Source organism: Paroedura picta, chromosome 3 (genome assembly GCF_049243985.1).
Source record: "Paroedura picta isolate Pp20150507F chromosome 3, Ppicta_v3.0, whole genome shotgun sequence".
Taxonomy (NCBI): Eukaryota; Metazoa; Chordata; class Lepidosauria; order Squamata; family Gekkonidae; genus Paroedura; species Paroedura picta.
In genome coordinates this window covers 8,885,323-8,912,946 of record NC_135371.1, presented here as the reverse complement: position 1 = coordinate 8,912,946, position 27,624 = coordinate 8,885,323, and the positions used below count along the sequence as shown (strand labels likewise).

At 49.8% G+C, this 27,624-nt stretch overlaps 1 protein-coding gene across 2 annotated transcripts; it reads right to left on the bottom strand.

Moving 5' to 3' along the window:
• Positions 1–101: 101 nt before the first annotated feature.
• On the bottom strand, positions 102–26,045 carry C2 (complement C2). 2 transcript variants are annotated; one of them, XM_077330884.1, is made up of 18 exons: positions 25,774–26,037; positions 23,069–23,305; positions 21,047–21,232; positions 19,767–19,943; positions 18,573–18,674; positions 17,249–17,385; positions 16,192–16,333; positions 15,105–15,236; positions 14,865–14,954; positions 14,061–14,201; positions 12,199–12,296; positions 10,615–10,726; positions 8,239–8,401; positions 6,814–6,890; positions 5,488–5,579; positions 3,853–3,988; positions 1,577–1,626; positions 102–421 (listed from the first exon to the last, which is right to left on the bottom strand). In XM_077330884.1, exons 1-18 carry the CDS (start codon positions 25,808–25,810, stop codon positions 230–232), a joined length of 2,301 nt encoding a protein of 766 aa, XP_077186999.1. In that variant the 5' UTR covers positions 25,811–26,037; the 3' UTR covers positions 102–229. The 2 variants fall into 2 exon arrangements, with proteins under 2 accessions (XP_077186999.1, XP_077187000.1); XM_077330885.1 differs by lacking the exon at positions 3,853–3,988 and having other exon boundaries at positions 369–421; positions 25,774–26,045.
• Between the last annotated feature and the right edge of the window lie 1,579 nt (positions 26,046–27,624).

Genomic DNA, 27,624 nt, shown 5'->3' with positions numbered 1-27,624 from the left:
ACTTATTGTCCACAAGAAATCTGCGGTGTTCTTCCCCAGGCAATAAGCCAAGGGAGTTGTGACCCTTCAATACGGAGTAAAAATCAGCACATAACATCCACTTTTAACGAAGAGACTTTTTAATTCTTATTACACCTCATGGAAGCTGGCAATTGGACAACACTGGTCAGGAAGAATTCTGGGTAACAGTGAAAATGGGAGGGGTTTTGGGGGGGATGGGGGTGGGGGATCACTGCTGAGGGATGAATCTCAAAGATCCAATGAGATGGTGTCGCAGCCAATTCTGCACGCGAAAGAGACTGATGTAGAAATCGCGTGGCTTCTGACCCCGCTTGGGTGTTTCCCGAACTCTGTGTTCAGACTCTCTGATTTTCCCCTTCTTTTCACAAGGGTCAAATGTTCCCCAGCTGATCACGCCCACCTGCAAGGAGAGACAGAGGTGCTAGAACAGTGGTTCTCAACCTTCCTGAGGCCGCGACCCTTTAATACAGTTCCTCATGTTGTGGTGACCCCCAGCCTTAAAATTAGGCAAGTGTTCTTTCACAGAAATTAAACCAAAACTGACCAATGGCATGAAGATCCATCATGATTGTATATAAATCGCTTTTTTTTATTTTCTGGGGTTTCTCCGTTCAGTTCTGCCTCTTGTCCCACCATGCCGATCTCGCTTTTTCCCGCTGCTCCAAACAGACAAACGCTCTATCTCGATCTACCCCGAAAGGCTGTTGTGTAGATGCCCCCCCTCCCGGCAAAGCTGCTCGCCCTGCTGTAACCCCTGTGAAAGGGTCATTCGACCCCCAAAGGGGTCCCAACCCTCAGGTTGAGAGCCACTGCGCTAGATCAAGGACTAAAATGGCCATCAGCAATTCGCAGGGACAAAGAGGTCAATGGTCATGTTTTGTTCAGACACTGCTTGGCCATAGTTAAATGTGTAAAACAGAGGCAGACTCCCCAAACAAAAGAACGCACCCATTGAAACTCTACCTTGGGGAAATAGATATGAATTCCACACAGCTATTGACTACTTAAGTACTGAATGAGATATAAGGGGATCACGAAAACTGAATTTGTTTTAAAGTTATCGGCTGCAACCAAAGTGCTTTAAGCCCATGGTCAGAGGCAATATAGCAGTGAATATCAGATACTGGGACCAACACCTGCATGATCATTCAGATACGAATACCTTTTGACTTGTTCCCACTAAGAATTCTTTCCAGCCAGCCTGATCCTGCCCAGGTCACCTTATATATTTTGCTTCCCACAACAGCTGATCATGTGCCTTCCTAATGCTATTTTCCCTACCTAAAATGTTTTTAAGGAATTGTCCTGGGGCAAGAACTGATGGTGTCTGAGGGCGGGGAGTGATGATGTCATTGGGAGGGAACTGATGATGTCATGGGGGGAAGCGTGGGTTGGCCACTTAGTCCCAATCGAGGACCAATCTGGCCTGTTTCACTATTTGAATCAATGTGTTACGGTTCATGTGGAGACCTAAGTGAAAATGGCCAGGCACCAGAAGACCCTTGGGGTCTTTGTCTGGGGGGGCAAACAGGGAGACCAGAAGAGGCTTGCTTACCTGGAAGTATCTGGCTCGCCTCTCTACAAACAAGGACCCCCCAGATTCACCTGTGAAAAGAGAAAAGGTAGACACCAACGTAAGCTCCACACCTTACCCCCAGAAAGGAAAACCAGTCCTGATTGTATTCATAGCCCTCATAGACTCGCCAGTGCATAAAACCTGGATTAAATTACATTTGAGAGTCTCGGTTGCCAGGAAGGAGACTAAATCCTGTTAATTACAGCATTTGTATGTCACGGCCCATTGGAGGGGAAGAATTTTCTTTTCCCTCTCAATAGTGACAAGAAGGAAGGGGGGGGATAAAGTTGCCAACTTCCAGATGGTAGCTGGAGCTCTCCTGGGATTACAACTGATCTTCAGGCCACAGAAATCAATTCACTTGGAGTAAGTAGGAGGTGGATTCTATGGCATTATACCCCACTGATGATGTCCCTCCCCTCTCCAAACCATGGCTTTTCAAGCTCCACCCCCCAAAACTCCAGGTATTTCCTACCCGAGAGCTGGCAACCTTGGGGGTGGGGGGGGAGAGGAGGGGAGCATGTGAGCCTGATGGTTAACTAACAAGTTCTTGCTTGTGATGGTGTCTAAACCAAAAGACCATGGTGGCTTTAACTGGTTTTAATTGTATTATTTATACCCCATATGGCTTGCGTCTTCATGGCAGACAATACAGGGTAACCTTGCCAGTGCCTTCCCCAGTCATTACCGTTTTACCCCCCAGCAAGCTGGGTACTCATTTGACCGACCTCGGAAGGATGGAAGGCTGAGTCAACCTTGAGCCGGCTGCTGGGATCGAACTCCCAGCCTCATGGGCAGAGCTTCAGACAGCATTTCTGCAGCTTACCACTCTGCGCCACAAGAGGCTCTTGGAGGGTGTCACCCCAAGGGTCAGACATGACTTGGTCCTTGCACAGGGGATACCTTTATCTTATGGCTTGCATGCAATGTAGCCAGTTGATCCTCTGATCCTAACAGGCAAGAGAGGTTCAGAGGTGGTTTGCCACTGCCTGCTCCCTGGTATTCCTTGGAGGCTGCCCTTCCACATGCTAGCCATGGCCGACCCTGCTTAGCTTCCGAGATCTGATGGCGTAGGGCTTGCCCGGGCTATCCAGGCTGGGTCGGTTTTAACACGAAAAAAGGAAGCTTCACAATAGAATACCCACAGAAAACAAGGAGCCTATCCAAGGCAATATTCTTGTTCTAACAATATATATATATTCAATTTTAATACAATTTTTCATATACATGAAGAATCAACCATAATGTTTTCCAGATAATTTCCGTTTTCAATATCTTCTTCAGTGGTTGAGTCCTCCAATATAACATTGTTGTAACAATAGTGAAAGTTAGTCAGTGTGGAAAAATCCTACATAATAGCAATAGGTCATAATAGCAATAGGCCATCGGCTCAAAGGTCTTTGACTAACATTCCCTGAGACCTTTGAGCCGATGGCCTATTGATATGATTAAAACACTAATATAAAGAAATACTGTAGGATTTTTCCACACTAATCTTTCACTATTGTTACAACAATCTTACACTGGAGGACTCAACCACTGAAGAAGACATTGAAAACGGAAATTATCTAGAAACCGTTACGGTGGATTCTTTATGTATATTAAAAATTGTATGAAAATTGAATACACATTGTTAGAACAAGACTATTGCCTTGGATAGGCTCCTTGTTTTTCTGTGGGTAGGTTTTAACGGCAAACTATTCCTTAGCTGTGTTAGATTTTTCTTGTTTCAAGAACATGGTGCTAAACAGTGCTAAATACTTTGGATTTTTTTCTTCAAGGGACCAAGCCCTATGAAGATAGGTTGAGGGACTTGGGAATGTTCAGCCTGGAGAAAAGGAGGTTGAGAGGGGACATGATAGCCCTCTTTAAGTATTTGAAAGGTTGTCACTTGGAGGAGGGCAGGATGCTGTTTCTGCTGGCTGCAGAGGAGAGGACACACAGTAATGGGTTTAAACTACAACGATATAGGCTAGATATCAGGAAAAATTTTTCACAGTCAGAGTAGTTCAGCAGTGGAATAGGCTGCCTAAGGGGGTGGTGAGCTCCCCCTCACTGGCAGTCTTCAAGCAAAGGTTGGATGCACATTTTTCTTGGATGCTTTAGGATGCTTAGGGCTGATCCTGCATTAAGCAGGGAGTTGGACTAGATGGCCTGTATGGCCCCTTCCAACTCTATGGTTCTAGGATTCTTCTATAACCTCCCTACCACGCGTTAATGGGGATAAATCTGACTTTCGAATGCAACAAAGCCACCTTTGCATGTCGCGTCCTCCACCAGCCCATTCCCGTCTTCTCCGCTGCACAGGAATCGGTCGGTCACGACCTCAGAGACGTTGGCCACTTTGGAGTACAGCTCGTGCTGGCCAGCAGCAGAAATGCACTTTGGGCGCTATGAGGAAGCAAGGGAGGCACAGGCAGTACATTAGAGTCATGCAGATCTGCATACCGGGACAGCAGCAAAGGCAACAGGGCCCCTGATGCCTGCAGTGGAGCTGCAGGTTCACTCCTGTCATCAGGAGCAGCATCTGCATGATCCACAGCTGATCGGTTTGAATTTTCATGTTGAGCTTCGTGAACTTTAGAAAACAGGAAGTTTGGCGGGAACAGAAACTTTTCAACTTTCGCGTTTGTTCCTTGATTGTGGGCCTGTGCGTGTGCGTGTGCGTGTGTGTGTGGTGTAACTTTCAAACATTCGTTGTTTTTCTTCACTTGATGCAGAAACTGGAATAACAGGAGGGGTGTTAGAAGGACGAGGGTTCACAGGGGGGGTTGGCCAAAAGCCCCATGACCACACAGCACGCACGGAATGTTCAAGGTACTCCTACGCTGCCCTTTCGGGCCCAAATACCTGGAGGTCTTCAGTATCCTGCGATATTTGAAGGTGCTTTTCCAGCACCGTTTTCAGAGTGCTGTCTCTTGGAGTAGTGTGTGGTGCAGGCCTAGTGTGTGTGTGTGTATTGCTAAAGTGAACTGCTGAACACGCTGTTATCGCAACGCAAGTAGAAAGCACAAAGAACAATAGCTGCTTGGACGCTTACAGGCAAGAAGCTTCTGTGTTTGAGTACCGGCCTGAAGGCCAAAAGCGATACATGGATACATGTTATGTGCAAGTGACGTTAACACCTGCGTGTGTGTCTGAACCTCTCTCATTCCAACAGTAGTGTAGCCCAATGCAGTAGCACCGCTGCGGACTGAGAGCTTAACTTGTTGGACTCTGCACTCAATCCAACGTCTCATTTAAACGCTGCGTAAAGCAGCTGTAGGCTTAATTATGAGGGCCTGACTCCACATTATGCTTTCCTTGCATCCTCACCGGTCTTCCTCTGGCCCATGTGTTGTGTGTTGTGATGTGTGTTGTGTTGTGTGTTGTGAAGTTTATGCTGGAAACTGAATTGCCAGGTGCACGTTGGCCTGATATGAGTTGGAACTAGAGCCATCCTAGTTGCCTGCCGTCGCTCCAAGTGGCCAAGAGGGTGGGGATGCTACATCACTTCTGGAGAAGACCTGGGTCTAGTCTGCACTTTGCTTCTTATCCTCTCCCAGCCCCCAAAAGACCCTCCCCTCTGCACTGTATTTGATTTCCATTTTGATTTGGGGCGCTTTAAATTTTCCCTCTGCAACATCCGCGATCGATCTGCTGTGACCCTACTTTTCCCCCGTAATATCCAGGAGCGGATATAAGTCTCTATATTCGAAGACATGGCTTTTAAAACCTCCAGTATAGTGTAGATCTTCCGGTACATACATGTACCGTGGAAATGCAGGGGTGGTAGCTGGCTTTATTGCCATTCTTTCCCCTTTCAGGATGTGAGGGTGGCCCCCCAACCCCAGGACTCCATCTTTCTAATTATTTCTCAGAACCACACAAGCAGGAAATAACATGCTTACACTTTTCTTTGTTTTGATCAGCACGTTCCTTTTCTCGTGGTCCAGGGATATGAACTGTGCAGGGACCTTCTCGAAACTCAGCAGGTCCAACTCTACAAAGCAGAAACGGGCAGATGTATAAGGAGGGTTTCTTGGAGGGGGGGGGAGTCCTCCATTTGGTGCACTTTGCTGCTCTCGCCTTGTCACATCTCCAGGACGGGAGACCACGATAGAAACGTCTTGTAGGGTAACATTTCCTCTTTTTCTCCTTTTGGTCTGCTGTCCTTGAGTGATCTTAACTGGCTTCCTTTTCTGATCCGATAATTTTGAAGGGTTTGTTTTAAATAACATCTGTTCAGCCTGGAGAGAAGATGGCTATGAGGTGATATGATCACCGTCTCCAAGGACTTGAAAGGCTGTCATATGAAGGAGGGAGTTGTTTTCTCTTGGTTGGGCCTGAACCAATGGGTTGTAATTAATTCAAAAGAACTTTTGGTTAAACATCTGGAAGAAGTCCCTAACACTTAGAGCACTTCCCCAGTGGAACAAGCTTCCTCGGGAGGTGGTGGCTTCTCCTTTGGAAGTTTTTAAAGTAGAGGCTAGATAGCCATGTGAGAGAAATGCTGATTGTGAGAGGGTGGGCAGAAGGAATTGTGTCGGTGCTTGGCTCTTGTGGCCCTTTTTTGCGTACCCAGGGAAATACCGATCACCACTTTGGGATCGGGCGGCAAATTTCCTCCAGGCCAGACTGGCCAGGGAATTTTTTTGGGGGGAAGGCATTATCTGGGCCTGGAATTGGGGTCACTGTGGGTGGTAGCTGTACGTTTCTTGCATTCTGCAGAAGGTTGGACTAGATGACCCTAGAGGTCCCTTCCAACTCGATGATTCTATGATAACAATAAGAAAATATATACATGTGAATGAATGAATGAATGAATGAATGAATGAATGAATGAATGAACGAACGAACGAATGAATGAATGAATGAATGAATGAATCCAAAAAGTGGATACCGAGTGTTCCATGCTGGTCACTCTAGCAAAGGGATACTCAGCTGGTTCTAGCAAAAAAAGCTTCCATAAGGAATAGAAGAAGCCAATCTCTCTCCTTCAGCCTCCTCCCACAGCAGCTAGCGGTTTACCCTAAAACAGGGTCCCCAACATGGTGCCCACGAGCCCCATGGAACCTGTCAACATTGTTTTGGAGGGTGCCCGCAGGCTCAAAAACATTGAGGACCTCAGTCTACACAACAGAATTAAAAGAGAGCGCATTGTGGAAAACTGCAATTGCACCTAAAGGATGCCAAGTTACCTGGCAGCTTCTCCACCTGTTGTCAAATGAACTCACCGTGATCCTTGCATGTCGCCGTCTCCGGCTTCTTCAGGGCTCTGTTGGCACCCGTGGTGCACGGAAGACAGATCGGCCTGCAAAGAAGGCATCTGTTTTTGCCACTGGCTTGGATGCCGCCCAGGAGGGCTGTGGGCGGGAATGTCAGGATGTGCCCCGGCAAGGGCCCCAGGGAAGCATCACCAAGACCTGTAGGTATGCCGTGATTCCATACAAAATTCAGCTCCCTGAGTATTTTGGCTTTAATTTGAAGAATGATATGCAAGTTCATCCATGATGCAGATGGGGCTCAGAGGTCTCCTCTGCAATTGATCTGCAGACTTCAAAAATCGGTTATCCCGGAGAAAATGGCTGCTCTGAAGGGTGGACTCCACGGCACTGTCCCCTCCCCAAATTCCTCCCTCCCCAGGCTGTTGTGAGCTGCCCCAAGCCTGCTGGGCAGGGAGAGGCAGCCTTGAAATCTAAGTATGAATCGATCGATAAACCCGGAATGAGCCACTCTAGGCAGGCTCTCTCTCCCCCTCGCTCTTGAGGGGTGGGGCCCTTTTCCAAGGCCCCTTTCCCCAATCGAGCCCTGACGTCTCATGCTAGACTTTCACTAGGGCTGATCTCAGTAGCAAACACATCTCACTGTCATAATATCACAGCGGAGAAAAGGCACCTTGCGCATGCTCAGAGGAGCTGTGTCCTTTAAATTTTCCCTTTAAAAAATTCCTATAGCAAAGGGGAGGCATAATGCTCATGCTCAGATTCATGTACACTTAGGGATGCCAACCCAACCCCCTCAGTTGAGGAGGGGGTGTCCCCCCCCCCACACACTGCCAGTCCCCACCTCTCTGCCACCAATCGGCTGTCTGGCAGGGGGGACTTACCACCAAAAAGGGAGGAACAACCAATATTTAAGTGATATATTTATGTGACTTCCACATGACCCAGAAGTGATGCAGGGATGCTGGAGATGTTGAGGCAAATATGGTAGAAACGAATTTTACCATAGAGGTTTGGCCACAAAATCAGAGCGTCACCCCGATGTCCCTATATCACTTCTGGGGCATGTTGGAAGTCACATGGGCATGTTGCTGGAATATCGGCGGAAACTCCCTGCCCCGAGTAAGCTCATTCCCCATCTACCACTAGTCACCAGGGGGTGGGGGGACCAGGGCCTATTCTACACACAATGGATAATGCACTTTCAAAGTGCTTTTGCAGCTGGATTTCCCCATGCAGAACAGGATAATCTACTTCTAAAGTGCATTATCCAACGTGTGCAGAATGGGCCCTATGTGTGCTGCTTTCAGCTGCTTGAAAAAGAGGTATAGAAAAGGTAGTAAATGGCTAGGTCCATCCACTAAGTTTGGGTGGCCAGAATACTTGAACCCAAAATCTCCCCCTGAGCACAGCCATTCAACCAGTGGCTCACCTTACCTGAGTTTCCCAGAAACCTTTTCGGGCACATCCAGTTCTAGCAGGGAGATGTCGTAGTCATAGAATTCCTCAATGCCCTGGGCCACCTTAGCTCGGACGTTGTACAAGTCATGGTCAATTCGTCTCTTTATTCGGAATACAGTCCTGCCAGCGGTCTTGTCAGCTGCGGTGGACAGAGAGGCGAAGAAAGGATCCTCCTCAAAATGTGTTTTTACCGCGAAATAGGAACATGCGATTCGGCTCAAACAAGGCCGAAAATGCTCTAATCAATGCTGATTCGGGTATTGTCCAGGCTTCTCTGAGCCGAATCGCACATCCCATTAGTCTAAATGAGCCGAATTGGAGAAGATGTGACTGATTCGGGATTCATCTGATTGAGAAAAACCCTGTTGAGCAGCTATTTGTCAGGGTTTTTAAACGTCTCCCCAATAGCCGGGGAGAACGCACACTGCACAGTCTCAGATGGGGTCTGCTAGGGAGAAAGACCCCGCCGAACAGAAAATCTTGAGGATGTGCTGGTTTTCGGGGTCTTTAAATGTCTCCTTGGCAGACCCCTCTGAAGCTTGTCTCTAAAGTTGGCCCCTCTTTACCATGTCTACCTTTTACGCAGCTGTCCTATCACCCCTTGCCCTCCTCTCCTCCTCCTCGCTACCTCTCCTCGTAAGTCATGGATTCCAGCCCTCAACCATCCTGGTCGTCTTTCTCTGAACACGCTCCAGCTTGTCAGTACCCTTCTTGAAATGGGGCACCCAGAACTGGGCACCATAGAAAAAAGCTGATCAACCAAAGGCCAACAAAGTTTATTTCCGGGTCCAAGCTTTCATGTGAAGAAGTACGCATGCCTAGGAATGGTTATATCCAGGCTTAAAACTTTGTTGGACCTCAAGTTGTCACTGGATTTCCACCTATTGCTTTAGATGCAGAGGTGGCCAAACCATGGCTCTCCAGATCTCCATGGACTACAATTCCCATGAGCCCCTGCCGCTGGCAGGGGCTCATGGGAATTGTAGTCCATGGAAATCTGGTGAGCCATGGTTTGGCCACTCTGTTTAGGCCAACATGACTTCCAGTAGTAGCGGCTGGTTTGGGGGTGAAAACAAGAACCAGGCACTGCAAAATCATAACTGGGAACCGACTCCAGCTTTGTGGTCAGTGGAAGGAAGGGCGGTGCATGGGGAATTTGGTTCTTGGTCAACCGCTTTCTGGAATTAGTGCAACAGTTTCATCACAGTGAGTGTAAAAATTAATGACACAGCACTTTTTTGGGGGGACAAAACGTCCCTGCTAGCATAGGCCAGGAAAATGACCTCACATGCAGAGGAAACCCACGTGAATGGTGGATGATATCAGGCTCAACTGAACCAAGGCACTGCTCATGGGTCGTTCATACACGTGTTGTGGGGTGTGTGTGTGTGTTTTTGCATCTTGGCTTTTTTATTTTTTACTCTTGTGCTCTTTTCTGCAGAACCCAAAAACTGTCCTTTTTGTCCAAGTTCTGCCACCATTTCCCCCTTGGTCCGGGGTGGAAATCTGGTACAATCCTCAAATCTGGTACAATCTTCTTGGAAATTATTATTATTATTATTATTATTATTATTATTATTATTATTATTATTATTATTATTATTATTATTATTATTATTATTATTTAATTTTTAGACCACCCTTCTCCCAATAGGTCTCAGGGCAGTTTACAACATAAATAGTTAAAGCACAATAAAATCCCCATAAAAACCCCAATTAACATCAGCAAAAGTTACATATAACATATAGCGGCGGTGGTCACAATTCTGATCTTAGTTCAGCCTGGTGGAGAGAATAATATTCAAAAGAGGGTGGCACCAATACAATAGATCTAACAATGATCTCGATGTTAGAGATCTCAATATTGATCTCAAATGGCCTTAGATAATGATGCTAATTTAAGCCCTACGCCAGACATATCTCTTCCAACACACCAGAGAGGTGTTGAGGGGAGGGGGCTTAAAAAAAGACCTGGGAATTATAAGATTTCCATAGTGTTCTAATTAGCCCAGCAGGATTGAGTCTGAGCAGCTGCCATTTAACTATAAAACGTCGTGGAGTGTGGATGCAAAGTAGTGATACGCTGACCCCTCCTTGCCTGAAAATCTTGCCCTCGGGGACTTCTGGGCTCTTGAACCTTGGATTGGAATGACCTTGCGTCTTGTAATCTCCCTTGGCTTTGTTTGTTCAGAAGAATGGAGCAGGATGCTGCCATCGGATTCTGGCACCTGGCCAAGATCTGATTTGATGGGGATTGGCCGGTCCATTCTAGTCAGGGACTGAGTCTTAATGTATTCCTCCCCGAACTCCTGCAGTCTCCAGGGGCCATGACTTTGTCCTTCTGCTCCTTACCCAGAATGACATTCCAGCTGGGAGTGTAATTAAACTTGCTGAAGCAGTGAGCCGCTGTTAGAACCCAAGTCTTTGAGACCAAGGCACCCCGACAACTTGGTTCTCTCTGCGTCTGTAATGGGGGAGACCAATGAAGATGTTCAGGACCGAGAAGCAAAAATGCTTTTTCACGCAATGCACGGTAATCCTTGGAACTCCCTGCCACAAGAGGTAGCGATCACTGCTACCCTAGGCTCAAACCAGATGTTATGACTAGACAAATTGGGTTGTCAGGCTTGCAAGGGCCCGAATTTGCTTGGGTCCTTGACACCTGAAAGGGAAACTTGCCCTCCTCCATCCACCAAATGGCCTGGGGGGCATTACTGGCCCCCTTTTGATGCTGCACATGGACCCAACTCAGTAAAAGTCTTAGCCTGACCCTGCAGGCGCCTTTAGAATTTGGACATAGCATGGTGGGTGGAGTCACAACATTCATTCATTCATTCATTCATTCATTCATTCATTCCCGCCCAGAGCTGTAAAGAATGGGTGGTATAAAAATCCAAACAAACAAACAAATTCATTCATTCATTCATTCATTCATTCACTCATTCATTCATTCTCGGGTTTATATCCCACTTCTCACGACGTATGTCGCATCAAGGCGGCCAACCATTAAAACCATAGCAATTTCCCCATAAAACCCCCATTAAACAATGGCAGTATACATAAGAACCCACAAGATGGCGGGAAGAACTACCACCCAACATAATCTACTAGGGATGCCACTCAGGTCATCTCCAGACTAAAGAGATCAGTTCCCCTGCTGGAGAAAATGGCTGCTTGGGAGGGTGGCCTCCGTAGCGTGACACTCCACTGAGTTCCCTCCCCGCCCCAAATCCCATTCAATCCCAACTCCACCCCCAAAGTCTCCAGGTATTTCCCAACTGCTAGCTGGCAACCCTACACAAAATGGCCACCACAAAAGGTTAAGCCAGCTACAAAATGGCTGCCACGGCTTGCCTTCAGTTACACAGTGAAAATCCTTGCACTGTGATGCCACCAGCTGATCAGCCACAAGAGGGAAGATGCTTGGACTTCTGTCTCCCTGCTTGTCAACTTATGACTCCAATAGAGTCAGAGAACCATAGAGTGGGAAGGGGCCATACAGCTCATCTAGTCCAACCCCCTGCTCAATGCAGGATCAGCCTTAAGCATCCAGGACAAGGATCTGTCCAGGCGCTGCTTGAAGACCACCACTGAGGGGGAGCTCACCACCTCCTTAAGCAGCCTGCCAAACTACTGATACCTGATATCTATCTGGTACCCTGATGGACATAGTTTATAGTCACTACTGCGGGTCCTCTCCTCTGCGGCCAACAGGAACCATTCAAATACTTAAAGACCACAATCATGTCCCCTCTCTACCTCCTCTTCTCCAGGCTGAACATTCCCAAGTCCTTCAGGCTCTCCTCATAGGCTTGGTCCCCAGGCCCCGGATCATTCTCATCGGCCTCCTCTGCACTCTCTCAATTGTACTGTTGGGGATCTGGGATGGGGAGATTAATTATTATCATGGCAGGGCGAGGAATAGGCTTGACTTACAGTTTGTTGGAGCATTACATGCCACGGTTGCTGCTGATCCCGACTGGCACTAGCCGAATTGTTCGCCATGCCACATAGATCCTTCAGGTCTCTGGGATCTGGGAGGAAAGGAAAGGAATGGATTCTCTGTGCCTGGTGCTTTCTTACAATCTGTACATAGATATCATGTCTTCATTCAGTTTTCATAGGGGATCTGTCGGTTGTCACTGACAACCCATTGGCGCGGGTGGAAAGGGCTTTCAAGCTGCAGCCAATTGAGGGTGACCTCAGAGGCCTGGGGATCCCCTGGTTTAGTGCCTTTCTCCCCACTTTACGGTTTAAGAAACTAGGGGAAAGTCTCCCCAAACAGGCAAGAAGCCTGAAATAAAGTGATGTTTCTACATCCCCCAGAAGAGACACAGGGACGTCAGAGGGCGACACTCTGGTTTGGGACAAAACTCTATGGTAAGCAGCTAATTTTACCATAGAGTTTTGCCCCCAAACCAGAGTGTTGCTCCCCATGTCATCAATGTCACTTCTGTTTTGTGCAGGAATATCACATTTCTTCAGGCTTCTCCCCTTCCCCCTCCCAGTAAGTTCCCCCCCCTTCCCTCACAGGCTGGTTTCAAAATAAGAGACATTCATACCTATTTTGCCCTGGCACTGCCGCACCAGGCTGCCGGCGGGTGCTTGAAATGGGGCAGTTTGCTCTGTCACTTTTTGCATCCCCATGGGGGACCATTTTGTCCAGCGCACCCCACCTGCCCCAGATTTTTGCCTCCAGGTGAGGCAATTGCAGCAGAGAGGTTCCGCCATGCTCTGCGGTGGTGTGAGGCATTTTTGTTCATTTTTAAGAAGGTGGGATTTCATGACAACCCCATCCCACCTTCTTAAAAATGTCCCAGTCAGTTTCTTGGCACCGTGCAGCACCACAGAGCCAACGGGGGGCCTTTTTTGTCCCTTCCGGGACGCTGTAGTCGGGGGGAGGAACCAGGCCTGGCTGGCCCGACTCTTCCCCTTACACACGGGCTTGCCCCGATGTAGGCCTCCTTGCCCCGTTGGAGATATCCATGTTCCCTTGCCGCGGGGCAACAGAGTGCCAGAGACTTAGGGCTAATCCTGCGTTGAGCAGGGGGTTGGACTAGATGGCCTGTATGGCCCCTTCCAACTCTAGGATTCTAGGATTCTATGATCCTGTGTTGAGCAGGGGGTTGGACTAGATGGCCTGTATGGCCCCTTCCAACTCTATGATTCTAGGATTCTATGGCCTGTATGGCCCCTTCCAACTCTATGATTCTAGGATTCTATGGCCTGTATGGCCCCTTCAAACTCTATGATTCTATGATTGCCGGCTCAGGCCTAATTCCCCATGCAGAAAAGGTCTCAGAGTGGTATTCCTTGGTAATCTTCCGTCCCAGTAGTAACCAGGACAAACCAAGATCTGAGGAGGTCAGGATAGCCTAGGCCTGGGGTGGCCAAACTGTGACTCTCCAGATGTCCATAGACCACAATTCCCATGACCTTCTGTCCACATGCTGCTAGCAGGGGCTTATGGGAATCATAGTCCATGGACATCTGGAGAGCCACAGTTTGTCCATCTCTGGTCTGGGCAGCTCTGCTCAGGGCAGCTATCCATTACTCTCCAGCATTTTCTGGGTATGCTTTTGCTAGCTGCTTCAACCACTTTAACTACACTTTTCTTCACCTGAAAGAAAATGGCCACTTTGTAAGGAGGAGTCTATGGCCTCGTACTCCATTGAGGTCTCTCCCCTTCCCAAGCCCCGCCCTCCTGCAGCTCCACCCACAAAATCTCAAGGTATTTCCCAACCGAGAGCTTAACCGGGCCCTGCTTCCTCCTCCTCTCGTCTCAAGGCCACTCTCACCCAGAACATCTTCAAAGGCTTTCTTGAGCTCCATCGGATGTTTCAGGATGAAGACGTGCCTCTCGCCTTCCTTCTTAGATGCCACCTCGTTCATGCCTTCCCTGTCCACGTCCAGGTTCCCGATGCCAAAGACATAGATATCTGTAAAAGGTAAAGGCAAAGGTATCCCCTGTGCAAGCACCGAGTCATGTCTGACCCTTGGGGTGACGCCCTCTAGCGTTTTCATGGCAGACTCAATACGGGGTGGTTTGCCAGTGCCTTCCCCAGTCATTACCGTTTACCCCCCAGCAAGCTGGGTACTCATTTTACCGACCTCGGAAGGATGGAAGGCTGAGTCGACCTTGAGCCGGCTGCTGGGATCGAACTCCCAGCCTCATGGGCAGAGCTTTCAGACTGCATGTCTGCTGCCTTACCACCCTGCGCCACAAGAGGCTCTTATATGTGTCACAGCATCCAAATACAGCCAAAGGATAATTCTTTGCTAAACCAGCCAATCAGACCCCTCGAATTCTGTTGTAGTTCACACAAACATATGAGAAATAAAACTGCATATGGCTGTATTTGAATGTGTGACACAGTTTACTAATGTAACAGGATTAACTTTTGCTTATAGATTCCCACTGTCATGATGGTCAGTTCATAGCCTGAGGAAGAGTGCTTGCCCTCGAAAGATCGCACCCTGAATAAATCTTTGTTGGTCTTAAAGGTGCTACTGGACTCTGATTTTATTGTGCTACTTCACACCGACACGGCTACTCATTTGAATCTATCCGTTTGTCACCAAGTAGGCTTTGTGTAACTTACCCAGGTAGTCTTTTCGGTTTGCTGTAATGTTCAGGAGGTCTTCTATCGAGCGCACAGCCTTTGTGGGGGAGCCACCCATGTTGGACTTCCCTAAGAGGACACTGAAGCAAGTTAGCCAAAGGGGCAGTATTTCCCAAACAAAACACAAAGCTGTCGTGAGGTAAACGGTTCCAGGCCGAACTCTGCCCTGATTTCTGTGGCAGGGAAAACTCTCCCACCTCCCCTTCTACCCCCCCTCACCGTCCGTGAGCAAAATGATGGCGTGGCGGGTTTGATCCCAGTGCTTCTTGATGGATGCTTGGTGGTTGATCATCATGGCGTAGACAGCGTTCAGTGCCGCCTGGATGTTGGTCCCCGTCGCATTGCCGTGGTCTGTGACGCAGAAGGAGAGGAAAAGGAAGAGCTGTTTTTTTTTATATCCCGCTTTTCACTACTCGAAGGAGTCTCAGAGCGGCTTACAATCGCTTTCCCTTCCTCTCCCCGCAACAGACGCCCTGTGAGGGAGGTGGGGCTGAGAGAGCTCTAAGAGAACTGGTCTGCGAGAAGAGCTCTAGCAGAACTGTGACTGGCCCCCAGATCACCCAACTCGCTGCATGTGGAGGAATCCCCACTCTTAACCACTACACCGCCGCACTACTCTCTGGGACAAAGAGGCCCTCTGCGAAGAAGTGGCGTACAAAACAGAATTTTGAGAAATAGCAAATAAGTACTTCAGAAATGGCATGTGGATGCCAACTGGTGTGCCGCCGCCAACACCACCTCTCCTCTCCATGCCACGGTGCTGGCCGCCTCGGGCTTCGGGGATTGCCGAGGCGGCCGAACTGAGCCGAGGCACACACTTCGGTCAACGCTTGACAATTTTACTGAGGCCCGCGGGGAAGGGTAGTCTTTTGCCGAAGAACGCTGATGCCACGTGAGCCTCTGCTCCGCTTGCTTTCCCGCCAGCATCCCTGACTTCCCACCGCCTGTTGGGGGCACTGCCAGCAGCAGCTGCACAGTGCCATGCCGAGGGGGAGCCCCAGCCATGGCGGCCACCGGAGAGCACCAAAGGTGCGCTGGTGGCAGAGTGGCAGGGCAGCCCCCGAGGCAGCAACCGGGGAGGAGGCCGAGGAGAAGCCACGGCCTGGTACCGACTGATCCAAGGACTGGTACCGGTCTTCGGACTGGGGGTTGGGGACAGCTGCTCTAGTCTATACCGTAAAATCCTGCAGCCAGTCTCGGGCCTGCTCCGGTTAACCGGTGCTCCTGAACAATTCCCCAGGCCGTGAATTTTAAAATAACATTTGGCCATGCTGCTAGCAGCCAGCCACCGGGGGCTTGTTGGTACCTTCATATTTCATGTTCATCCTCATCGCTTCAATAACCAGGTCTGGGTCTTCGGCTATGTCATCGAAGGTGGCGACGATGTTTTTAGGCTGGCTGGCATAGGAGAAAACGGCAAACCTGACAGGGGCTTCGAAGCTGGCGATCTGGAAGCCGGAACGAGAGGAGGAGAAGAAGAAGAAGAAGAAGAAGAAGAAGAAGAAGAAGAAGAAGAAGAAGAAGAAGAAGAAGAAGAAGAAGAAGAAGAAGAGTTGGTTCTTATATGCCGCTTTTCCCTACCCGAAGGAGGCTCAAAGCGGCTTACAGTCGCCTTCCCATTCCTCTCCCCACAACAGACACCCTGTGAGGGAGGTGAGGCTGAGAGAGCCCTGATATTACTGAAGAAGAAGAAGAGTTGGTTCTTATATGCCGCTTTTCCCTACCTGAAGAAGGCTCAAAGCGGCTTACAGTCGCCTTCCCCTTTCCTCTCCCCACAACAGACACCCTGTGAGGTGGGTGAGGCTGAGAGAGCCCTGATATCACTGCCCGGTCAGAACAGCTTTTATCAGTGCTGTGGTGAGCCCAAGGTCACCCAGCTGGATGCATGTGGAGGACCACAGAATCGAACCTGGCATGCCAGATTAGAAGTCTGCACTCCTAACCACTACACCAAACTGGCGAGAACAAGAGCAAAGAATCCCCCCTCCGAAGCATCCACTTTCTCCAGGGGAACTTAGAATCATAGAATCCTAGAATCATAGAGTTGGAAGGGGCCATACAGGCCATCTAGTCCAACCCCCTGCTCAACGCAGGATCAGCCCTAAGCATCCTAAACTTATCCCTGTAATCTGGGGGTGAGCTGCAATTCCAAGGTAACCCCAGGTCCCACCTGGAGGCTGGCATCCCTACGCCAAGTGTCTGCAGATACACAGTGGAATGCTGTGACCAAATCCTATAGAAATATGTGGGGTCAGAGCCAGGTTCCTCATCCCCACTCTATCCCTCACTAACGTGGAGGCGCTTCCATCGTACACACTGGGCTAATATCGATCTGTTCCCAAACCTGGTCCGTGCACACCTACCCTGTCAATGATGATTTCCAGAGAGTTTTTAAAGATCTCGAAGTTTTCTTTGGTAACACTGTGGGAGGCGTCCGCAAGCAAGTAAACGTTCAGGAAACTGTCTTGGGACAGGATAAGTTTTCGGCCTAAAGACTGCACTGATAAAGAGAAAGGAGGGGAAAGAAACGACCATTTGCCCGTCCAAAATGCTTAGCCAGCCATCCACCGGACAGGACAGATTTTGTACTACAATTGCAAAGCACTGGAACCCACTGACCCTGGCTCACTTCTGGATGGGAGATCTCCAAGGAATGCTGGGGCCATGCCACGGAGGCCGGCAATGGCAAGCCACCTTCGCACACCTCTTGCCTGGTTGCCAGACAATCCTTGAAGCTATGAGGAGATTTGGAGGGCTACACATTCGGGAGAAGAAAACTAAGTTTTTATGCCCAACTTTTCTCTACCTGAAGAAGAAGAAGAGTTGGTTCTTATATGCCGCTTTTCTCTACCCGAAGGAGGCTCCAAGCGGCTTCTAGTTGCCTTCCCTTTCCTCTCCCCACAACAGACACCCTGAGAGAGCCCTGAGATTACTGAGATTACTGAAGAAGAAGAAGAGTTGGTTCTTATATGCCACTTTTCTCTACCCAAAAGAGTCTCAAAGTGGCTCACAATCGCCTTCCCTTTCCTCTCCCCACAACAGATATCCTGTGAGGGAGGTGAGGCTGAGAGAGCCCTGAGATTACTGAAGAAGAAGAAGAGTTGGTTCTTATATGCCACTTTTCTCTACCCAAAAGAGTCTCAAAGTGGCTCACAATCGCCTTCCCTTTCCTCTCCCCACAACGGACACCCTGTGAGGGAGGTGAGGCTCAGAGAGCCCTGAGATTACTGAAGAAGAGGAGTTGGTTCTTATATGCCACTTTTCTCTACCCGAAGGAGTCTCAAAGTGGCTCACAGTCGCCTTCCCTTTCCTCTCCCCACCACAGACCCCCTGTGAGGGAGGTGAGGCTGAGGGAGCCCCGATATTACTGCTGGATCAGAACAGCTTTATCAGCATTGTGGCGAGCCCAAGGTCACCCATCTGGCTGCATGTGGGGGAGGAGCAGGGAATCAATCCCGGCTCACCAGATTAGATCTGCACTCCTAACCACTACACCAAGCTGGCTCTCAAAGGAGTCTCAAAGCGGCTTGCTATCACCTTCCTAACCCCATGCTGGCAGCCGTAGGTGATCCTCAGACCCAAGGGCTGATCAAATTATCTTCCTGTCTCTAGTTCAGGACACCTTGAGCAGGCCTACAATTACAGCATCACTAGAACAGAACCAGGAGTGAGAGGGCTCGGACCTACCTGGCATGTGGTCAGACCCAGATGATACCACACTCAGAACGCTGGTCAACGAGGCCCCGAATTCGGCTCCAACGTCTTCAGCCCGATCATAAGAGTAAGGGGCTGTGTGGGAGAGAGGGGAGACACAGCCCTTGTGGGACAAAATGGCAAAACTCGTGTTCTTGGAGAAGGGCGGAGGCTAGTGGGCTAGAGATGGGCGGAGAGGAAAATAGGAGCCTGGTCGTCAGAGGTGAAGAAAGACTAAATCGAGTGGCTTCTTTGGAAGTCAAATGAACTGAGAGCTTTTCTGGAAAAGCAGTCTGAAGATATTTTAAATAAATACAGCTGAGCAGAACTCTTGATAGGCAGAACTCTGGGGAATCTCAGGAAGATGGGTTTGTTTAAACGCTGCAAACTATACACTTTTATTGTAAACCGCCCTGAGCCGTCAGGGAGGGAGGTACAGAAATGTGATGCATGGATGGACAGATGGATAGGTAGGTACGTAGGTAGGCAGGTAAAACCAATATTTATATTCCATAATTAGCAATTACCAACACAGAAAGCATGTATCACGTGGCCCCTGAAAGGTTTGCAACCTGAAGGAAATATAATCCAGTGAGGGAAACGGAAAAGAATTGATGAGGGTCAGGTGATTTAGGAGGAGGGGGAAAATAAGAGGGGGGGGAAATCACAAGTCATGTTCTAAAGCAGGGTTAGTCAACCCACGGTCCTCCAGATGTCCATGGACTACAATTCCCATGAGCCCCTGCCAGCAAATGCTGGCAGGGGCTCATGGGAATTGTAGTCCATGGACAACTGGAGGACCGCAGGTTGACTAACCCTGTTCTAAAGTGTCGATAGTCTCAGTGAGAATATCTCCACCAACGATCATGTATGTGGGTGACCCGTGAAGAGATCTCTTAGGAATGTAAGAAGAACCCTGATAGATTGCCGCACTTATTGTACTGGTCTAAATGATGGCAAATAAAGTTTGTTTGTTTGGATCACACCAGTGGTCCATCTAGTCCAGCATCCTGCCTCACACAGGGGCCAACCGATTCCGCTGGAGCTGGCTCTTTCAACCACGGTTTTGGGGGAAACTGGGGTTTCTTGATGGCCCTGGAAGGCTATCCTGAATGGTGGGAGTTAACTGATTTTTAATATATATATATATTTTTAAATTGGTTAAACGTTTATGGCCAGAATGCTTACCTCTGCAGCTTGTCTCAGCTCCTGACCATTCCCCCTCTGGGGTGCAGACGTGCTGGGAAGACCCTATCAAGTCCAGCCCTTTCATACACTGGAAGGAGACCCGGTCGCCAAGGCGGTTGCGCCCCCCGCCGGTGGAATGTGCTCCTGGAGGGATCGGGAGGCTCCGGCAATGTCCCGCTGCAGACGGAGAAAGGAAACGTGTGCACAAAGTGGGGGGGATGCGCATAAGCAGGGTGGCTTTAAGAGTTTTGCGCTTCCAGCCCCACCACAAGGGAACAGATTTGCCAAGAAAATCTAGTGCAAGCTTCCTATTTGCACCGCAGTGGCAGGCAACACTTGACCCCAATTCTTGGCCCTCGATCACAATTTCCAAGCTGCTTTTATACTCCTCTGAGGATTTCCCCCCTGTCCCCTGCAGGAAAAAGTAGCCTGGTTGGAGGATTGAGGAGGGAGAACAGAATAGCGAACTGGGTCTTGTGAGCATGCTGTAATGTCACAATGTCTTTTGGGCTCTCCTGTGACTAGCTGGCCAAGAGATTCGAAACAGGCCAAACGACTGGGAGGTCTGTCAGGCCACAGAGCCAAATGTGGAGTTATATTTAAACAGCATTAGATTTTCACAGGCGTTTCCGTGCCTCTGTGGACTTCATTTTTCGTGGGACTTCATTCTGGCAGAAGTGGTTACTGCAGATTTCACGCTGCTGGTATTTATATTGTGCTTCTGATTGCCACGCCTGAATCTGTCCTCCTCTCAGCAGGGATAATCAACCTGTGGTCCTCCAGATGTTCATGGACTACAATTCCCATGAATTCATGGGAATTGTAGTCCATGAACAACTGGAGGACCACAGGTTGACTACCCCTGCTCTCAGTACTGTTTCTGTGCTGCTGTTCTCTCTTCTGAGAATCCCCTTGGTATCGTGTTCCACTTACAGACGGTATCTGGGGATCTCCCATTATTACAACTGATCTCCAGAGAGCCAGGATCAGTTTCCCTGGAGAACTTTGGAGGATAAACTCTACGGCATTATACTCTGCTGAAGCAGCTCCCCTCCCTAAACTTCACCCCCCCCAAATCTCCAGAGCTGGCCATGCTCTCCTCCCCAGACGTCTCCAGTTCCAGCAACAATCACCAATAAAAGGAAAGCATACCCTAAAAGAGACCACAGGACTATGTGTAATATGTAGTTCTGCCTCTAGGGTCACCTTTTGGGGAGTGCAAAACCGGCATGCGAGCTGAAGAGGGCAAATCTGGGCCGGGAAGGTATCAAAAAATTCACCTCCGTCATCGCAGACGGGGGACGTCCCGTTCCAGCGGCCGTTGGACTGGCAGTGCCGCTGGGCTGAGCCATGGAGCTGGTATCCTTCGAAGCACTCAAAGTTGAGGACGCTGCCCACCCGGTGCGCGCTTACTCGCGGGCTGAAGAAGCCGTTTTCAAAGGCCTGCTGAGGAGGACACCGCATGTCTACAAACAGAGAAAGTCAGGCCTCAGAACCAGCAGCGTGGCAGAGCGATCCAAGGGTCGGACGAGGGCCTGGTCGTGCTCACTGTGCCCTCCCCGAAGCCTTGGCCCCCTGGCCCCCGTTCCTGCCGATGCCTCCTCCCCAGCCTGCTCCTGGACCTGCACAAAGCCTCCCCTGACCGTGAAGCCTCCTCTGATGGCCTCCTCCTTACCTGCGCATCTGGCGGTGTGTGTGTGGGTCGGGAGGCGCTATGCACCTCCCTACTCCGGGGCCAATCGGCAGAGGTGCTTTGCGCCTCCCGATTGGCCCCTCCGCTTGTCAGTCCAGGGCCAAGGGCCACCATTCCCCATCCCGGACTGGGCCCACCCCCAACCCCCTTAGCCTTTTATTACTACCGCTCTGCGGTTACAGATATGTTGTAACTATAGCATAAATTACAAATTGCCACTGAGAGTTAAAAGTCCTTCACACACTGGAATTCACACAGCATCCCCGTTTTGCCTTTGAGAGGGGCTGAGACAAGGTAGCCACACACACCCTGGCTGGGGCAGGAGATGGGGGGGGGTCGGTTGCCAGATCCAGGTAGGGAAACCCCTGGAGATTTGGGGATGGAGTTCCAGGACAGGGACCTCAGTAGGGCTATAATGCCACAGAGACTCCACACTCCAAAGCAGCCCCTTGGAAAATGGATCTCTGCAGTCTGGAAATAAACTGTAATCCCAAGGGATCCCCAGGTCCCACCTGGAGGCTGGCATCCCTACTTAAACACGTTGTGATTGTTCTGGCAAGGATGATATTGTGAAGCGCGCACACCCCATAGGACTAAGTTGCTTTCATGCACCGGCTGGGTTTCTTCCACATTTTCTGCCCACTTCCCCCAGACCTGCTTTTGCAGCAAAATCGGAATGGTGTGTGGAGAAGTCTAGATTTTTCCGTTCTCACCTATGCTGGGGCCGTTTCCCCGGCCTAATCCTCATTGTGGCCATCTACCCTCCCCACTCCAACATTGGGGGTTTAAAAATATGTATTAATCAATAGGTATCAATGTGCCCCTGGGAGCCAGAAGGCTGAGACTAGCTTGATCCTATCAGAGAAGCAGGGTCAGGCCTGTACTTGGATGGGAGACCACCAATGGGGCTGAGGTGGGGAGTGGGAAACCATTTCTGTTAATCTATTGGAACCTTGCTCAACATTTTTTACACTGGAGAAACCCCTGAAACATTCTCCAGGCTTCGAGAAACCCCAGAAGTGGCATGATCATGCAGAATATGGTTGGGAAGCAGAGCTGTGGACACGCCCACCTGGGGCCCCTCCCCTTCCCACCCTCTCCAGGCCCATCATTGGACATTTGGGGAGGGAAGGCGGGTCGACATGACCATATATGGTCATATCACGGTTGTAATCCTGGTATGTGTGACCATAACAACACCCAATCTCCCTTGCAATACATTCAATCAAGCCTTCTCAACTTTTTTTTACCACTAAGAACCCCCTGAAACGTTCTTCAGGCTTTCAGAAACCCCAGAAGTGGCAGAATCGTGCAGAATATGGCCGGGAAGCATTGGTGTGTACATGCCCACCCGGGGCCCCTCCCCTTCCCTCCCCCTCCTGTCCCACCATTGGCCATTGTGGGATGGGGATGGGTGGTTCATATATGGTCATATCACCCGATTACAAAATTTAAAAAATATATTTAAAAATTAACTCCCACCTATTCAGGAAACCCTTCCAGGGCCGTCAAGAAACCCCAGGGTTTCACAAAACCCTGGCTGAGAAAGCTTGCATGAAATCCATCGGCCTTCTATCAAACTCCACGGTAACCGGCCATCTTTGCATACCTCGGCACACTGCTTGAGTCACAGGTTTGCCGGAGGGGGAGCGCATGGGGGACCACTTCCCATCCGACTGGCATATCCGGCTTTGCAATGGGTAGGGATAGGAGCCATCTGGACAGGAATAGCTGAGGGCGCTGCCTTGGCGATACCCGTCTGACAGCAGCACGGTGCCTCCTTGGATAGACACTTGCGTTGGGCAGGACTGGGTTGACTCAAGCGGAGATTCTTGTGTCGTGACACCTGCAACACGTGGGGGAAAAAGGAGTCATCAGATGAGGTGGTAGGGAAAAAATATGCTCCGCCTCTCCCTCACCGTTCAGTTTCAGCCAGATCCCAGCTGTGGTGCGGCCATAACGAGAGTGCCTCAGAGACTGTGCAGAGTGCCTCTTCCTTAATCCAGATCTCTTTAACAGTCGAGTAGACCAGCTGTCCCCAACCCCCGGTCCGGAGACCGGTCCCGGTTCGTGGATCAGTCGGTACCGGGCCGTGGCTCCTCCTCCCCCTTGTCTCCTCCCCGGCTGCTGCCTCGGGGGCTGCCCTGCCTCAGCGGCCGCCATGACTGGGGCTCCCCCTAGGTGTGGCATTGAGCGGCTGCTGCTAACAGCGCCCCCAGTGGGCGGGGGAAGTCAGGGGCGCCGGCGGGAAAGCAAGCGGAGCAGGGGCTCAGGCGGTGGTGACGTCCCTCGGCAAAAGACTACTCCCCCCCCCCCCGGGCCTCAGTAGAATTGTCAAGCGTTGACCGGTCCCCGGTGATAAAAAGGTTGGGGACCACTGCTATAGACAACAGACCAGGTGAATCCCACCGCATCAGGCTCACTCATAAAAGCCGCAGGTGGAAAGGTGGGAGAGGGGTAGAGAGGTTAGACAGAGAGGTCCCCATTGAAAACCAGAACTGTTCACAAGAGAGCCCCTCTCCAAGAGAAACGGCTAGATTTGAGTGCATTAACACCCAGGAGACCAGCACGTATGTATTGTCACTGTTTTAATGGGTTTATTATTACGGTTTTAATTGTTAGCCGCCTCGAGTTGACAGTTTTACTGAGGCCCAGGAGGGCGGTAGTTGACAAAAGTTGTGAGAGGTGGGGTATAAATCCAAATAATAAATAAACAAACAAGCTGGGTGAGGACAACCAGTCCTAACTACTGACAGATAGGCAAAAGAATGATTCACCTCAAATCAGATCTCATCCAGGGAAGTAAAAGGTGAAGCACAACAAGCCAATGAATTTGGAAGCAGTCCTGGCTTGAATCTGCACTGGGCTTTTTATCCCTGGTAACCCCGAATTAAAGAAAGGCATCTACACGTTATTCAATTTCCAGTCCGATATTTGGTACTTTAAATTTTCCCTCTGCAATGTCTATGATCCTAATACGGCCGGCCAGGCTTGATTCCCTGCTCCTCCACATGCCGCCAGCTGGGTCAGCTTGGGCCAGTCACAGTCCTGATAGTGCTGTTCTCACAGAGCAGTCCTGTCAGAGCTATCTCTGCCCCACCTCCTTCACAGGGTCTCTGTTGTGCGGAGAGGAAAAGAAGGCGATCGGAAGCCACTTTGAGACTCCTTTGAGCAGTGAAAAGCGGGGTATAAAATAAGGTGACCAAATTTTAACATTGGTAAAGCGGGACACCATTAACCAGGGGGGTTCTTGATTAAAAATTTGGTCTATATGGAGCAACAAAAAGTTTCATAGAATGCATAGAATGCAAAAATAGTATTGTAATGTATATTTTTAAATTTCAACCTAAGGACAATTTGCCAGGTACCCCCAGATGTCCCTCCAAAAGTGGGACAATCTGGTCACCTTAGTATAAAAACAAACTCTTCTTTTTTCGAAACAAAAAATTAGCAAAAGTCATCCGAAGCCTTGGTGGGCCAAAGTCCTACCTAGCATTGCCCTCTCCCCCAAAGCATTTGGCGGGCACCAGAAATGGTGCCGTGGCCCCTTGCTATAGTAGGGGTAGTCAAAGTGCGGCCCTCCAGATGTCCATGGACTACAATTCCCAGGAGCCCCTGCCAGCGAACTGGCAGGGGCTCCTGGGAATTGTAGTCCATGGACATCTGGAGGGCCGCAGTTTGACTACCCCTGCTATAGCCTTTTATCCCTCCTGCGCATAACCCTTTTCCCTCCAGCCCAATCTATGGCCACATCAGCATCTGAAGCAGGAAGCTCAATCCCATGCAGTTTGGTTTAACGATTCACTGGACAACCTGTACGAAACCACAAGGCTGTCTGTCGCTGTTTGCGGCCACAGATTAACTCAGCAACCCTTCTGCAAAAGAATGAGAGAAAGGTAAAAAGGAACGAGGAAGAGAAATAGATCCCCCCCCCCCCACACACACAAAACCATTTAAAAGAGTATGGAGTCAACATCCTGATCTAAGGGAACTGGACCTTGGCCTCTGTTTTGTAATATTTTGGATAGTCCCAGGATCGAGGTATTGCATTGCTGTTGGGGGGGTTTCAGCACGGATCAGCAGGCAGACCCACAATCTCAGAGCGTCGGTGAAACAGAAAAGACATCCAAGGAAAAAGTTCAGGTGAAGGAAACCCCCAAAGAAGGCGGGATGACTATTAAAGGAGACAGGAGTGCAAAAGAGGTAGAGGGGAAAGAACAGAGACGGTCTAGGGCAGGTTCTGGCCCCACTCCCACTGGCCCCGGGATACGCCCCACAGTTCCCCCAGTCCTGCAGAGGCTGAGGTTTGACTACCTGCCAGAAGGATGAAGGCGCAGAGGTGAAGGAGCATGGTAGGGCCTCCAGTTGCGTTTCAGGCAGCTGCAAAGTGGGGAATCTGTGGCCCGAAATATCCAGCTACTGAGCCAGTTGCAGGTGCCTCCTTCGAAGCTGGAAAGAGAAAGGATGTGGTGTGTGTATATGTGTGTGTGTGCGAGGGAGGCGGATTGTGCAAGAACCCTGACAGCCTGCAGCTCCCTGCCAAGCATCTCACAAAAGGGCCGCTCTTTGTCCGACTTGTTGCCGGTTCCGTTCTGGCCCAGCTGCCCTGCGTTGAATCCAGGGGGTCTCCTCAGTGAACAGCCTGCAGACTGTTGGGCGTCTCTCAGCAGACCCAGGAAAAGGCTGCTTGCATTGGACAGTGTCGTAACCTCGGAATGAGCCAGAAGCCTCAGAGGCGGGGTTGCCAATCCCCAGGGGGTAGCTGGAGCTCTCCTCTCATCACGACTGACCTCCAGGGGTCAGAGATCAGTCCACCTGGAGAACACGGCCGCTTTGAAAGGGCGACTCAAGGACATCGTGCAACACTGAAGTAGTGGTTAAGAACAGCGGCTTCTAATCTGGAGAGCCAGGTTTGATTCTCCAGCTCCTCCTCCACACGCGGCCAGCTGGGCTCCTCACAGCCCTGATAGAGCTGTTCTGACCAAGCAGTCCTGTCCAGCTCTTTCAGCCCCGCCTCCCATACAACGTATCTATTGTGGGGAGAGCAAGGGAAGGCGATTGTAAGCTACTTTGAGCGTCCTTCAAGTAAAGTGGGGTATAAAAGTCAACTCTTTTTCTTCGCCCTGGGTGGGCGTGTCCTGGGTGGGCGTGTCCACAGCTGTGCTTCCCAGCCATGTTCTGCATGACTGCACCACTTCTGGGGTTTCTGCTTTCAAAGAGAGCCAGTTTGGTGTAGTGGTTAGGAGTGCGGACTTCTAATCTGGCATGCCGGGTTCGATTCTGCGCTCCCCCACATGCAGCCAGCTGGGTGACCTTGGGCTCTCCACAGCACTGATAAAGCTGTTCTGACCGGGCAGGAATCTCAGGGCTCTCTCAGCCTCACCCACCTCAGAGTGTCTGTTGTGGGGAAAGGAAAGGGAAGGTGACTGTAAGCCGCTTTGAGCCTCCTTCGGGTAGGGAAAAGCGGCATATAAGAACCAACTCTTCTTCTTCTTCTTCTTCTTCTTCTTCTTCTTCTTCTTCTTCTTCTTCTTCTTCTTCTTCATAGGCTGAAGAATGATAAAGAAGTTGGTAAAGGCTGGTCTAAAATATAAAACGGACAATGGAAGTCAATCTGGATTACAACACTAGTAGTTAATACAAAAGGTTACCAGTGATAATAAAGCATACGTATGAAATCATTACCAAATATTTATGATTGATTAAATTAGGCAGCACCCTTTACTGTGCTCTCCTAAATCGATAGGCCAGTCCTAAATCGATAGGCCAGTCGTCCCTACTTGGCCTTCCATGTCGGATTCTGACTGTTATCAGCTAACGTGACTTGAGAGAAGGATCTTGCTACTCTGACCGAGATAAGCAATAAGAATGGGATGAATAAGAGCTTCTCAGATGTCATGGTGGAGCCTGCTTTCAAAGGAAACATGTTCTAAAAATTCTTGTGTTCCTGCTCCACATACATAGCTTTTCTGGAAGGATCAAGGTGTCCTAGAATCTCAGAATCATAGAGTTGGAAGGGGCCATACAGGCCATCTAGTCCAACCCCCTGCTCAATGCAGGATCAGCCCTAAGCATCCTAAAGTCCTGCTTCTGACTGTGGAGGTACCATTTTGCCGTCGTGACTAACAAGCTTTTGTACATCTCTCCCATCATTATAAGTGGGGT

Coding starts and splice junctions, on each gene's coding strand:
- C2 (XM_077330884.1), bottom strand. CDS start 25,810: ATGCTCCTTCACCTCTGCGCCTTCATCCTTCTGGCAG. Junction 6,891..8,238: donor AAGGTTTCTGGGAAACTCAG/GTAAGGTGAGCC, acceptor CCTTCTTTGCAG/GCCGATCTGTCTTCCGTGCA. Junction 1,627..3,852: donor GGAGGACGCGACATGCAAAG/GTGGCTTTGTTG, acceptor CTCTTTTCACAG/GTGAATCTGGGGGGTCCTTG.